General features: G+C 48.6%; 1 protein-coding gene across 3 annotated transcripts in view; it reads left to right on the top strand.

Annotated features, from left to right (window-relative positions):
• Positions 1-15,361, top strand: part of ABAT (4-aminobutyrate aminotransferase) — an 85,769-nt gene that overhangs the window by 63,563 nt on the left and 6,845 nt on the right. For all 3 annotated transcript variants that reach the window (XM_043456439.1, XM_043456441.1, XM_043456442.1), the window contains 8 exons: positions 3,160-3,240; positions 3,819-3,911; positions 4,389-4,451; positions 5,415-5,478; positions 6,482-6,630; positions 9,188-9,325; positions 10,900-11,067; positions 12,763-12,909. In XM_043456439.1, the coding sequence (XP_043312374.1) occupies positions 3,160-3,240; positions 3,819-3,911; positions 4,389-4,451; positions 5,415-5,478; positions 6,482-6,630; positions 9,188-9,325; positions 10,900-11,067; positions 12,763-12,909 (903 nt within the window). The remainder of the gene's footprint in view (positions 1-3,159; positions 3,241-3,818; positions 3,912-4,388; positions 4,452-5,414; positions 5,479-6,481; positions 6,631-9,187; positions 9,326-10,899; positions 11,068-12,762; positions 12,910-15,361) is intronic.

The following is a 15,361-nucleotide window of genomic DNA, read 5'->3' as shown; positions in this document are numbered from 1 at the left end:
ACTGACATCCGTGGTGCCTTGGCTGGGCTGGCCGTAGGGCAGCTGACCTTGTCAGCTAAGACATCAGTGTGACCTCCAGGCCTTTCCACCTGCGTGATTCTGTCCTTCAGGACTAGCTCCTGCCTCATTCGTAGGCTGTGCCCTCTCACTGGCTCCTGACGAGCACCCAGGAAGGCATCCTCATTTTCTCAAATAAGGACCAGAGAGGTTAAGTGACTTGCCCCAGGGTGCACAGCTGCTTAAACCAAGCCCATTCTCCTCCTTCTGCACTTTATAGCTGCTGAGTCTGATGGCAAGGATTCTAGAAACCTGTCCTCAATTGATTCTGCTACCCAGAGTCCCAGATACCTTCTGTTCTTAATGGATGTCACGCTTTGCCGAACAAGAACACCACCCCCACATCTCGCCTGGGCCCAGAGAGGCAGTCAGTCCGGCCATCTCCTCTGTGAGCCGCTTCCCCCACTACCTGTGCTGGAAATTCACCTCCACCCCGAGCTCATGATGTGTTTGATTTCCTCGGAGGCACAGTGACTGTGTGTGTGTGCGCTCAGTTGCTCAATTGTGTCCGACTCTTTGAGACCCCCTGGACTGCAGCCCGCCAGGCTCCTCTGTCCATGGGCTCCTCCAGGCAAGAATACTGGAGTGGGTTGCCATTTCCTTCTCCAGGGGACACAGCGAATGGCTTGAAGCCAAAACAAAAGACCGCTCAGCGGCTCCCACAGGCCACCCAAGGTCTCCGGTCTCTGCCAAGCCTACTTACCTACAGCATCTATAGTTTCAGGTGGAGGCTGCCTGCAGTGTCCGGCAGAGGCTGGGATCAGAAGTCAGCCAACCTGGGTTTGACTCATGGTTCTGCCTCTGTCTGTGTGATTTGAGGCAGGTTGCTTGACCTCTCTGGTCCTCCATTTCCCCAGCTCTACAATGAAAAGGGTTAACTCCCCCCACTGCTTATCCTCGACCTAGCCAGCTAGTTGCTGCTGAAAAAGAAAAACCAAAAGAGGCACAAGGCTACCACGAAGTCCAGCGGGTCACGCCTGGACTTTGCAGGAGGATGGGTGCTAGGGCCCGCCTGTCCTTGAGTTTCCTCCTGTTTGGATTTGCACTGAGTTTGTTTACACAGCTGAGTCCGAGAGAGAGGGGTGCGTGAGAATTTCCAGGTTCAGTCAGCCCTTCCTTCCTTTTAACTCGACTCACAGGATCTTAGTTCCTGGACGAGGCATTGAACCTGGGGCCCTCGAATTGAAGGGCTTCCCTGGTGGCTCAGATGGCAGAGAATCTGCTTGCGATGCAGGAGATGTGGGTCAGGAAGATCCCCTGGAGGAGGGAATGGCAACCCTCTCCAGCATTCTTGCCTGCAGAATTCCATGGACAGAGGAGCCTAGCGGACTATAGTCCAGGGGATTGCAAACAGTCAGACATGACTGAGCAATTAACACTTTCACTTGCTTTGAAAGCATGGAGTCTTAACCACTGGACCGTCAGGGAAAATCCCCCAAGCCACTTCTTGATGACCTCATTGCTCATTCACTGTGCAGACCCCACTCAGACTCTTGCTGACCCTTCAGGGGGCCCTGGCTGCACCTGGAGAGACAGATCAGCTCTGTTCTTAACCCCGTTTGCATTTCTATTTGCATCTTTTCCATAAGGGTGGACGCAGGTTGATACATTTATCAACACCCACAGAAGGTACACGACTCAGTGAAGCCTAACATACAACTGTGGCCTTTCCACATGCCATTTTACCAGCAATACAACATTGTCATCGGCTAACGTACCTTCGTTTGCTTAACCTAATTTTGGCATTTAGAGTGGTTCTCCCTTTTGTTGTAAGTGGTTCTCCTTTTTGCTTCCTCGTTTCCTGGGTTTCAGAAGCGAGTGTCTGTATAGCGTCGGGTGTGCACTGTTGATTTCCTTACAGAGGGAATCCTTCTCTGGACCCACATCTGTTAAAAAAAGGAAGTTTCCTAACACTGCCTCTCTCATAGGCAGCTCTTTCATTAGCCAGCTCCTATATCAGATTGCTCCCCTACGTCTCACTCTCTTTAAAACTTACAGCTACTGAGACCTCTTTCTTTCCCCATTTTTTTTTAATTAGAGTATAATTCACATGAGGTCAGATCCATCCTTTGCCATATACAGTTCTATGGGTTTCAACAAATGCATACTCTGGGAATTCCCTGGTGGTCCAGGATGGTTCCACGGCAGGGGGCATGGGTTTGATCCCTGGTCAAGGAACTAAGATCTTACAAGCCACCCGGTGGGGCCAAAAAATAAATAAAACTTAAAAAAATTTTTTTAACATTTCAAATTTATTTGCTAATTTTTAAAATAATTGTATTTACTGTTTCTATTTTTGGCTGTGCTGGGTCTTCATTGCTGTGCAGGCCTTTCTCTGGTTGCAGGGAGCAGGGGCAACTGTCGTTGCAGTGTACGGGCTTCCCATTGTGGGGGCTTCTTCTGTTGCAGAGCACAGGCTCTAAGGCGTGCTGGGAATCTTTGGAAAAGCAGGCAGGCAGTTTGTCAATGTGAGGCTGCTGTCAAGGCATCCTCTTAAATAAAACTTTTTGGTGTTGTTCAGTCGCCAGGTTGTGTCCTACTCTTAGCTGCCCCATGGGCTATTATGCCAGGCTTCCCTGTCCTTCACTGTCTCCAGGAGTTTGCTCAAATTCATGTCCATTGAGTTGGTGATGCTATCTAACCATCTCATCCTCTGCTGCCCCCTTCTCCTCCTGCCTTCAATCTTTCCCAGCATCAGGGTCTTTTCCAGTGAGTTGGCTTTTCACATCAGGTGGCCAAAGTATTGGAGCTTCAGCTTCAGCATCAGTCCTTCCAGTGAATATCCAGGGTTGATTTGGTTTAGGATTGACTGGTTTGATCTCTTTGCTGTTCATGGGACTCTCAAGAGTCTTCTCCAGCACAGCAGTTCAAAAGCATCAATTCTTCAGCATCAATTCTTTCTTTATAGTGATAGTGCAATACCCCAGCCAAGAAACTGACACTTTGTTTTCAACCCAGAGCCATCCTAGTGGATTTCTCTAAAAGTGCAGGAGAATCTGTCATTCCTGGAAGTGTGAAACACATCTACTCTGAAAAGCATCGCCGGTGGGTAGGACCTGGGTCAACCAAGAAGTCACGACTGGCATTCTGGGTTTTTTGCAGAGCACGTTCATCAACAGACCTGCCCTCGGAATCCTTCCTCCGGAGAACTTTGTGGAGAAGCTCCGAGAGTCCCTGCTCTCGGTGAGTGACTCCATGGAGACAGACTGCCTATGTGAGGACCCACCTCCGCCTTCCCCATCGCTAGACCTTGGCTCTGAACTCCAGGAGGCCAGAGTAGCTGGGAAGGAAAGGGTTGACATCCATAGCAATTAAGGATGGGGTGTTTCTGCATTAGTCTCACTCTTCCTGCTGTTTCTTTCAGGATGAGTCTTTTAAAATTTTTCCTTGTGAGAATACCTGGGATCACTCATGTGCTGGAGGGTGGGGTGGGGGAAAGGGAACCCAGTGGAACTTAAATTAGCATGGGTCCTCCCTGACTTTGGGTTTCAGTGGCCACAACCATCACTGTCCTTCAGAATCCTGACTTCCCACCTGTAAAATGTACAGTTGGTGGCGGGGAGGGCCATCAGGAGGGACCTATGGGCTTTATTTACCTTTTCTTCTCTCTGGCCTCCAGCCCCCAGGCCTTTCTGGGCTTCTCGCTCACCCTCCCAGTCTGACTGTGTCCAGGACCCCATACCTGGTTCCCTGCCCGCGTGTAGCGGCCCAGCTGGAGGGAGGAGGGAGAGGGGAGCCCACAACTGTTTCCCTCCCCACAGGTGGCTCCCAAAGGGATGTCCCAGCTCATCACAATGGCCTGCGGCTCCTGCTCCAATGAGAATGCCTTCAAGACCATCTTCATGTGGTACCGGGTGAGGTTTGGGGCATGCATGTGTGTGCACGTGAGCACACACACACACACACACACACACACACAAAGGCTCCTCAGCCCCCAGCCGCACACTCAGTCCTTGTCCAATTATTCACCCCAGTTGGCCGGAATATTGGACATCAGTGACCATGTCCAAAATCCAGGGAGGGCCACGGGCTAGTCAAGCCTTTCTGAATATCCCAGCAGAGAATGGTACAAAACCTCCCCAGTGTGCCTGGAATAACATACCATCTCACAGATCTTCACTGTTGCCAACAGAACAGGGATGAGCCTTATCCGTCCATCTATTTCATCGCGAGCACTGTGAACAGTCTGTGCCTCCATCCAAATGTGTAACATCAACATGTGTGAGCAGCTCTTGAGAAAGCACCCCCTCGTTGCCTGGCTGTGGGTGCAAGGCGGCAGCTCTCCCTGCCCCAGGGCATCTCTGAGAATCTTTTCTGTTCCATTTTGTCAGGGCAAGGAAAGAGGCCAGTCGAGTTTCTCCAAAGAGGAGCTGGAGACGTGCATGGTCAACCAGGTGAGCCCAGCACCCGCTCCGCCCAGTGCGTGGGGTCCTGTCCTCCTCAAGTCGGGGGGTCGTCTCGGTTTGTAAAAAAAACTGCAACATCTGTGAAGTGCAATAAAACCAGCTGCATCTCATATCACATTTGGAGATGAACAAAGGAAAACAACGAGAGGGTATACTGGAGTTTGTGGGAGAAGGTGATGGCTTTTCCTGGGAGTCTTGGGGACCCAGTGGAGTTGAGCCAGGTCAACCTCCCAGAGACTCAGGGGCCCCCAAGGTGGCCTCTGCAGTGTCCCCAGCGGCTCTTCCTGAGTCACTGGAGGCAGGTCTGATTTCCTTGCCGAGTGGAAGGTCAGAAGGCAGGGCTGCTGTGCCGTTTGCTTAGGGCCAGGAGAGGCCTAGGCATTCGTGAATTCCTCCTGCGCCCAGGGTCAGCCCTGGAGGGCCAGGGAAAGCTGGTTTTCCTTCCATCCTGCTGGTCCAAAGCCTGGGCGTGTCCTGTGAGGGGCCCAGCTCAGCATCAGGTCATGGGAGGCAGGTACCACCCCCACACCTGGCCCATCTGCAGGCTGTGGGAATCAGAGCCACCGAACCTGGGAAAGGAGAGGGGGCTGGGAGGAGCTGGAAGAGCCCATCGACGGCCGGGGTGGTGATGGAAAGGAGAAAGGGGGGTGGTGGGGGCCCTGGGGCAGCACGCCCACCCACCTTCAGGCTTGGCCGAGAAAGATGGGTGCCCGTGATGCAGAACTTGTGAGAAGACAGAGGTTCAGAAATGTATCTCATGAAACCTCTTGATTTAAAAAAAAGAAAAAAAAATCCACAGGCTGGATACTGACCTCTGGTGTCCAGTTTGTAACTTCCACCTGTGAGGGGACCCCTGGTTCTCCTGAGACTTCATGCTCCTCGAGGTCCACGCGGGCAGCCGTCTAGGTCCCTGGCTCACAGTCCTGACCAATGGCTGTTTCCTGGTTCCAGGCCCCCGGGTGCCCCGACTACAGCATTCTCTCCTTCATGGGTGCTTTCCACGGGAGGACCATGGGTAAGGAGGGCCGTGGGATCCGGAGGCGGCAGGTAGAGTAACAACAACAACACAGTGATCGCTGCCTCTGACCGGGCATAGCAGCTTCCGCTTATGGTCTCCTTGATTGCACACCACTCCCTGCAGACTAGGGGTGGCTGTTCCCACTTTGCAGATGTGGACACTGAGGCTCAGCAAGGCAAGGAACATTCAAGGCCATTCAGTGGCAGAGCTAGGATTTAAACCCTTGCCTCTCTGCCTTCAAAGAATTAGTCTGTGATAAATCAGAAAGCAACGACACGTATACACACACAAAGACACACGCGTGCGCCTTCAGCTTCAGGATGTTCCCAGAACTGGGATTCTGCAGGCACTGGGTCTCCCCAGGCTGCCCCCTATCATTCTCAAAAACAGTCTGGCAGAAACCAACACAATGTTATAAAGCAATTTTACTCCAACTAAAAAGTAAATTTAAAAATAAATAAAAAGTGTTTGCTGGAGTCCTGCCTTATTGAAGGTACCATTCACTGAAGGCACAGCAGTTCTAAAATGGAAAAAGTACAATCTTTGCCTTCCAAAAAATCTAATAATTAGATAAAGACTTCGGGAATTAAGAGTATATCTTGACCTGCCCAAAAGTTTTTATAACTACTGTGATTAAAACCATTCATGAAAATTTAGAGAGACCGTGTGATGGATTTGTTGCTGTTGTTCAGTCGCTAAGTAGTGTCCGACTCTTTGCAACCCCATGGACTTCAGCACACCAGGTTTCACTACCTCCCAGAGTTTGCTCCAATTCATGTCCATTGAGTCGGTCACATAATGATGTAATGAATTGGTGATGTAATGATGTAATGGATAGACGTGTTAATTCTGTTTATGAGAAGCCCAATCTTCATTTTCTGTGATCCAAAACATGAAATTTAATAAGTTCACAAACTTTGAAATTCTAAAGAAAAAAAAGAATAACAGTCCACCCTCCTTCCCTGAGTCAACCTCTCCTCTTCTGTTCTGCTGGGCTTAGGTTGCTTAGCAACCACGCACTCCAAAGCCATTCACAAGATCGACATCCCCTCTTTCGACTGGCCCATCGCACCGTTCCCACGGCTGAAATATCCTCTGGAAGAGTTTGTGAAAGAGAACCAACAAGAAGAGGCCCGCTGTCTAGAAGAGGTAACACCTGGACCCTCCCGGTCCTCTCAACATCCCACCCTGACCCTCAGCACCCCAAGAATTAGCCCAGATAAGAGGAATACACACAGTGTCTGGGGATCCATGTGGCACTCCCTGGCTGGGACAGAGGGATAGGGAGCCACGTGTCCCAATGTTCCATGTTAGGAAAGGTAACGAGACACTGATTTTGCCACCCAGCCTCCACCACCCAGCTTCTGGTACCCACTTCTGTATCATTTAAGTTTCTTTGGGGACAAGCTTCACTGACTCCAGAGTAAGAGGAAATGAACTGATGGAAAGACTATGGGACAGCTCATAGGAAAACTGATTCCAGGGGGTCCTCTAGTCCAGTGTGTCAGTCTTCTCCAGAATCCTGGGGCTTTTGGGGGAGCACTGGTGGTTGCAGGGGGTGGAGGAGGGACTAAGGATGGGCGACCCTGGTCACCAGGCCTTCACTTCAACCAACAGCCCTCCCTTGATCTGTCCCAGATATTAGGGTTCCATGTAAGACGTTGAAAGGATTCTGTTTTTTGAGGGGGCAAGGTGGGGAGTGGCTATTATTTTTCAGATTTGGATTTGAGCTCAAATAAGGCTGGTTTGCCTCTTACGCACATCTTTCTTTTGAATTAATAGGTTTCACCTAGTAGGTGTGAAGCTAGATGCTAGGTATTTCGTTGTTGCGGTGGTTTAGTCGCTAAGTCGTATCTGACTCTTGCAACCCTATGGACTGTAGCCTACCTGGCTCCTCTATGGGATTTCCCAGGCAAGAATATTGGAGTGGGTTGTCATCTCCTGCTTCAGAGGATCTTCCCAATCCAGGGATAAAACCCACAATTCCTGCATTGCAGGCAAATTCTTTAACTCTGAGCCACCTGGCTGTTTAGTGGTAAATAAAAGAAGCAAGATGATGGAGTCCAAGCAAAATAAGACCAGCCACATGTCCCCACAGTCGTCATATTTTTTTCTAGTCATCACGTTTTTAAAAAGTGAAAAGACCTGGGTGATTCATTTTAATAACATTTTATTGAACCCAGTGTATCCCAAATATTACTGTGTCAATATGTCATTAATATTTTTAAATTATTGATGAGATGTTTTATATTCTTTTTTTGTGTTAAACCTTCAAACTGCCGGGTGTATTTTAGACATAAAGCACATCTCATTTTGGACCAGCTGCATTCCAAGTGCTGGATAGACATGTGTCTCTTCTGCATCCTATCAGAAAGTGCAGACTAGTCAGAAACACAGCGCTAGACAAATAAATGAGAAAATAGTCATGCAATGGCAAATTGCAAATGACACTCTGCAAGCAAAGAAAAGCATCTTACAACTTCCTTGGGGTCATTGGCGAGGCAGAGACCAGAATTACATCATCCACATAGATGATTTTTCTTTCATTCTGCATCACAGAGAAAGAATACCCTTGTTACTCTATCTGGGTATGTGGTTTGGGTTTTTTAAATTAAGTATAATTATTAAATTATTAATGAAGTATCACAATTACTGTTCCTTAATTATTTATAAGATGATGCCTGTTTTAGAACAAGACTCCAAGAAATATAACCACTTGGGGAAAATCTGATGCTTTTCTTACTACTCCATCACTGTTAACAGTTAAAAACTTTTTTTTCTTGTAATGACCTATAGGGAAAGAGAATCTGAAAAAGACTATGTGTGTGTGTGTGTGTGTGTGTGTAACTTAGTTTGCTTTATACCAGCAACTAACACAACACTGTAAATTAACTATACTTTAATGTTTTCTTTAATGACTTTAAGGTAGAAGGGTGCTCATTTCTCCACATACTCTCCAGCATTTATTATTTGTACACTTTTGATGGTGGCCATTGTGACTGGTGTGAGATTGTAACTTACTGTACTTTTGATTTGCATTTCTCTAATAATTAGTAATGTTGAGCATATTTTTATGTGCCTGTTGGCCATCTGTATGCCTTCTTTGCAGAAATGTCTATTTAGGCCTCCTGACCATTTTTTGATTGGGTCATTTGGTTTTCACTGAGTTATGTGAGCTGTTTGTATATTTTAGAAATTGAGCCCTTGTCTGTCGCATCATTTACAAGTATTTTCTCCCAGTTCACTGGTTGTCTTTTTGTTTTGCTTATGGTTTCTTTTGCTACGCAAAAGCTTACACATTTGGTTAGGTCCCACTTATTTATTTTTGCTTTTATTTCTATTGCGTGGGAGACTGGCCTAAGAAAATGTTGCTAAAATTTATGTCAGGGAAGGTTTTGCCTCTGTTCTGTCCTAGGAGTTTTGTGGTGTCGTGTCTACATCTAAGTCTTTAAGCCATTTCGAGTTTACTTTGTGTGTGGCATGAGGGTCTGTTCTAACATCACTGACTGCCATGCGGCTGTCCAGCTTTCCCAGCACCACTCGCTAAAGAGAGACTGTCTTTTCTCCACTGTATATTCTAATGATAAGACACCATGGCATCTTCAACATAACTCCCAGGGGTCCACAGCAACCCCCATGCCCATCCTCCTCGGGGGCTGCTCAAGAGCCCCCACGAGCCCTTGTCCCGTCCCCCTTTGGAATCCAGGTGGAGGACCTGATCGTGAAGTACCGGAAGAAGAAGCGGACGGTGGCCGGCATCATTGTGGAGCCCATCCAGTCTGAGGGCGGAGACAACCACGCGTCGGACGACTTCTTCCGGAAGCTGAGAGACATCTCCAGGAAGGTCAGTGCTGGGGCCGTCTAGGTGGATTCCCAGAGCGACAGGTGAGCCTGGACTCCTGTAAGCTTCCAGGTGTTCACAGGCTACCTGTGGGCTTGGTGGGTAGAAAACTTGGGGCTGACGGCAGGACAGGGAATTCTTCCCTAAAATCTTCTTCCAAAGTCAGCCTCCAACCTGCCGTCTTAGTTGGTGGTGGTGGTTTAGTCGCTAAGTCGTGTCCGACTCTTGCGACCCCGTGGACTGTAGCCCGCCAGGCTCCTCTGTCCATGGGTTCTCCAGGTAAGGATACTGGAGTGGGTTGCCATTTCCTTCTCCAGGGGATCTTCTTCACCCAGAGATCAAACCCAGGTCTCCTGCATTGCAGGCAGGTTCCATCTTAGGGAATGCCCAAACAAGAGAATGTCCCAGGGAAAGCCTCAGCCCCCTCGTCCCTTTTCTTTGAAGGGATCCTACCTCATCTTTCAGCCCATTGTGGTTAACTCTCCACAGAAAGCAAATGAACAAACTTTATTTTAATATCATGTCTATTTTCGGCTTCCTAGATGACCCTGTGGGCTTCCCTTGTGGCTCAACTGGTTAAGGATCTGCCTGCAATGCGGGAGACCTGGGTTCGATCCCTGGGCTGGGAAGATCCCCTGGAGTGGAAAGGCTACCCACTCCAGTATTCTGGCCTAGAGAATTCCATGGACTGTATAGTCCATGGGGTCTCAAAGAGTCAGACATGACTGAGCAACTTTCACTTTCAAATGACCCTAGTGGTAAAGAACCTGCTTGCCAATGCAGGAGACATAAGAGATGTGGGTTTGATCCCTGGGTCGGGAAGATCCCCTGGAGAAGGGAATGACAGCCCCCTTCAGTATTCTTGCCTGGAGAATCCCATGAACAGAGGATTCTGGCTGGCTACAGTCCACAGGGTTGCAAAGAGTAGGACACAACTGAAGCATTTAGCATGCCCGCATATCTATTTTAATGTGTCTTGCATGTATAGCTGGCCCATCCAAGCAGTCAGTTTATGGATAAAGGTTTTAAAAATTGATCTAAACACAGATGCTAAGTAAATAATAGTCCAGGTAGACTTCCCTTGTGGTCTCCTGGTTAGGACTCTGTGATTCTACTGAAGGGGCAGGGGTTCAATCCCTGCTCCAGGAACTAAGATCCTGCCTACAGCACTGTGTGGGCAAAATTTAAAAAAGAAAAAAATTAAGACCAATAATAATAATAGTCCAGGTGCTGAGCAGAGCTGGCAAACATGGCACCTGAAGTTTGGGAAATGGGGCTGCCTTACAATTGGGACACGCCTCCTTCTGAGCACGTTGGCCTGCTCAGGGACCAAAGCCAGTGGTTAAAGGAGCATTTGATGTTCCGATTTTGTTCCAGTTGGGCAGTGGGAGGCCACGTGCAGACACAGCCCTGCAGGAACTGACTTCCTAAGCCTTGGTTTGGTTTTGCACAGCCTGAGAATACGGGCTGGGTGTGAGGTTCAGAAAGCAGTGACTCTTGGGCTGGATTCGGGGATCCGGGTCCGAGGTGGGCGGGTGTACCCTGTGTTCATCTCTCCCTAACCTCACCTCCACCAGCACGGCTGTGCCTTCTTGGTGGACGAGGTCCAGACTGGAGGAGGCTGCACTGGCAAGTTCTGGGCCCATGAGCACTGGGGCTTGGATGACCCAGCGGACGTGATGACCTTCAGCAAGAAGATGATGACTGGGGGCTTCTTCCACAAGGAGGAGTTGAGGCCCAACGCTGTGAGTGGGGACCCTGCCTGCCTGCCCCCTCATCTTTGCTTTCCAGGGCAGGGGGCGTTGCTTTCTCTTAACTGCTTCCTTCTCACCAACAAGGCACTCAGTAAATACCTAATGTCTCACAGAAGTTTCCGAAGCCTTATTTCTCATCAACCTAATTTAAAGACAATGGTTACAGTCACCCCAGCTCTCTCTGCAGGGTTGACTTTATAGCAGTCTATCATCAGGCTTATAATTTTTCTCTCTGTGCACAAGCAAAAATATTGTCAATAGCTGCTGCCGTGAACAGAGCGTTTGTCTCTGACCCAGTTCTAAATACTCTGCTTGTACTTTTAATCCTTACAACATCTAACCAAGTAAATGTTATTTTTCTCTGCCATTTTGCTAATGAGGAATCAGGCACAGAGAGGTTAAGTAAGTTGTTTAAGGTCACACAGCCGGTTAAGTGACCAAGTCAAGATATAAAGCCAGAGCTCATGCTCTTAACCCTTTTACTGGAATGCCATATGTACATACAGATTCTCTCTCTCTCTCATACACACACACACACACACACACACACACAGAGTCATCAAGGGCCCAGGGTCCCTCCTTCCATCATTCCTGCATGTAGCTTCTACCCTCAAGGTCACCTCATGATCCAAAATGGCTACTTGGGCTCCAGCCCTCAAGTTTCAGCTTGAGGCAGTAGGAAGGAAAAAGGAGGCCAGGACAAAGTGACCCACTTCTCGTCTTTAAGCAGCCTTCCTAGAAATCCCACAGCGTTTCTGTTCCTACCGCTTTTGCCTAAGATCTGTTCACGTGGCCACTCTTAACTGCAAGAGAGGCTGGGCAGTGTGTCTCAGTTGGGCTGCATGGGTACCTGAAAGAGGAGTAAAGTGAGCGGTCTTTAAGGTCTTTAAGTCCCCTCCTGACTCCACCAAAGTGCTGTGTTTTCACAGACAGATCCCTTAACCTCTCAGAACCCCAGCTCATCCTTCATAAAAATCAGAGTTGTGGTGATGAGGAGCCAGCTGTCTCAGTTTCCCCAGGGCTGAGGGGTTTTCCAGGGCCTGGATGAGTTGGTGTCCCTAATAGTAGTAACTATAAGACCCACAAGGACTTCCCTTGTAGCTCAGTCGGTAAAGAATCTGCCTGAGTGCAGGAGACCTGGGTTCAATCCCTGGGTTGGGAAGATCCCCTGGAGAAGGGAACAGCAACCCACTCCAGTATCCTTGCCTGGAAAATCTCATGGACAGAGGAGCCTGGTGGGCTGTAGTCCATGGGGTCGCAGAGTCGGGCACGACTGGGAAACTAACACACACATACATACCTAAGACCCACAAGGCTTTCTCAGTGGCTCAGCTGTAAAGAATCTGCCTGAGTACAGGAGACGCAGGCTCGATCCTGGGGTCGGGAAGATCCCCTGGAGGAGGGCATGGCAACCCACTCCAGTATTCTAGCCTGGAGAATCCCGCGGACAGAGGAGCCTGGCAGGCTACAGTCCATGGGGTCACAAAGAGTCAAACACGACTGAAGCGACTTTAGCACACACGCATAAGACCTACAAGGTTGCTGTGATGGAGAAAATTTGGTGAGACCATGTGTTATCCTCCCAGCCCTTAGCAGCTGCTAGCTGAGTTGATCTCTCTCCTCTTAAGGAGAAGTGTGTCTGAGGATATGTCTGGAACCCTTCTGATACCCCGTGTCTCCTTCTAGCCTTACCGGATCTTTAACACGTGGCTGGGGGACCCGTCCAAGAACCTGCTGCTGGCCGAGGTCATCAACGTCATCAAGCGAGAGGACCTGCTGAACAACGCAGCCCATGCTGGGAAGGTCCTGCTCACGGGACTGCTCGACCTCCAGGTACTCCGCCACCCAAGCCCCACTCCAGCCCTCCAAGACCCCCACCCACAGCTCCCCATGGTCCCCAGGGCAACAGCTGAGCCCTTCAGGGTGGCATCGCACCCACCGCCCCAGCGATTCTGAGTGGGCTGCGCCATTTCTATAGGGAGCGCCTTCCTACTCCTCATTTCCAACCTTGTTCCTGGTTCCTGAGCTCCAAGTTTTCTTCTAACATCCTCCTCTGAGTTCAGACATCCCTCCTTTGAGAAACTGCCCCAACTCTCCTCTCTCCTTCCCACCTGTTCCCTCCCCTGGACCATCTTCTACACCCTGGTCACTCCATAGCGGTGCTCTCCAAGGGGACAGATTGCAAGTTCTTGTTGTTCAGCCGTGTCCGACTCTTTGTGACCCTGTGGACTGAAGCACGCCAGGCTTCCCTGTCCTTCACCATCTCTTGGAGCTTGCTCAAACTCATGTCCATCAAGTCGGTGATGGCATCCAACCATCTCATCCTCTGTCGTCCCCTTCTCCTCCTGCCTTCAATCTTTCCCAGCATCAGGGTCTTTTCCAATGAGTCAGTTCTTCGCATCAGGTGGCCAAAATACTGGAGTTTCAGATTCAGCATCAGTCCTTCCAATGAATATTCAGGATTGACTTTCTTTTGGACTGACTGGCTTGATCTTCTTGCAGTTCAAGGGACTCTCAAGAGTCTTCTCCAGCACCACAATTCAAAAGCATCAGTTTTGCTTACAATCAAGATTGTAAGCTATACACATAATTTCAAAGGTCCTAGTAGCCATAGTAAAAGTTAAAAAGAAGGAGGTGAAGTTAATTTGAATAATTTGACCCATCATATTCAAAATATTATTTCAACATGCCATCAATATAGAAAATAACATGATATTTCACATTCTTCTTCTCATAAGTCTTTGAAACCCAGTATGTATTTTACATTTAGTTGTTCAGTCACAAAGTCATGTCCTACTCTTTGCAACCCCATGGACTGCAGCACACCAGGCTTCCCTTTCCTTCACTGTCTCCCAGAGTTTGCTCAAAGTCAAGTCCATTGAGTTGGTGATGCCATCCAACCATCTCATTCTCTGTTGCCCCCTTCTCCTCCTGCCCTGAGTCACCTAAGGCACATCCCAATTTGAACTCACATTTCAACAGCCACATGTGGCCACCTCATTGGACAGTAGAGCTCTCTTTTATAATTACTTGCCTTTGTTGTGTCTATTCCCTGCACAACACACTCTCCTAGATTTGAGGGTGGGAGATGTTACTGGGAGGAACCACAGTGTCTCCAAGACTGGCCAGTCCAGCCCAGGAATTAGGAGGAGAGCTGACCCTCCCCAGATGGCTGGACAGAAAGAGCCCTTCCTTCCTCTGGGAGCTTGAAGCATCTGGTCCCTGGTGAGCTCAGCAGAACCACTGATGATGATGGTGATGCTAACAGCGCTGCTGATGTTGAAGGGAGGAGGGACAGTAGTGAGAACAGCCCCCACTGATTGAGACCTTGCTCCGGCCACGTCCTCTAACAGGTGGCCTCATGCATTCCTGGTTAAGTCCAACAGTAATGTTACTGATGTAGACACCACTATTATCCCCATTTTACAGATGAGGAAACTGAGCAGTGGAGAGTTATTAACTTGTCCAAAGTTACACAGCTTCTACTGTGCCTTTTCTTTCTTTCTTTCTTTTTAAAATGTATTTATTTATTTGGCTGCACTGGCTCTAAATTGTAGCACACAGGATCTTTAGTTGCAGCACGTGGGATCTAGTTCCCCAACCAGGGATGGAACCCAGGACCCCGGCATTGGGAGTGTGGAGTCTTAGCTTCTGGACCACCAAGGAGGACTTCCACTGGGGTTTGAACCTGATTTTGGTGACCTTCAAAGTCCATGTTCTTTGCCAGTATTCACCTCTGACATGATCAAAGACATCATCCTTTTTAAAATTATTTTTCCATCAATTGAAAATTTGCTCTGTGCCAAGCATTGTGTTAAGTGAGTTATCTCATTTAATCCTCAGAATAGGATTACTGCATTTTAAGGGAAAAATAAATGCAGGATCCTGCAGTTACATTTAAATTTCACAAGTCCAAAGCCCAGGGGAGAAAGGCAAGTACTAGACTTGGTTCCCATCACAGGGAAGAGGTAGGAGCTTCAGGGACCAACTTCTTCCTCCCCGGATACAGATGTGAGAGTTAGCAAATTACAATACAGGACTCTCAGTTAAATTTAAAAGATGGGAACTAATTTTTTTTTTAGCACAAATATATCCCATGCAATGTTTGGGACATACTTACACTGAAAAATTAGAAGTTGCTTGTCAGGGGCTTCCTTGGTGGGTCAGTGGTAAAGAATCCGCCTGCCAACTCAGGAGACATGGGTTCCATCCCTGATCTGAGAAGATCCCACATGTTGGAGCAACTAAGCCCATGCACCACAACTATTGAGCCTGTGCTCTAGAG

This window comes from Cervus canadensis, chromosome 32, assembly GCF_019320065.1.
Source record: "Cervus canadensis isolate Bull #8, Minnesota chromosome 32, ASM1932006v1, whole genome shotgun sequence".
In the NCBI taxonomy this organism is placed as follows: Eukaryota; Metazoa; Chordata; class Mammalia; order Artiodactyla; family Cervidae; genus Cervus; species Cervus canadensis.
This window is presented reverse-complemented; position numbering and strand designations above follow the sequence as displayed.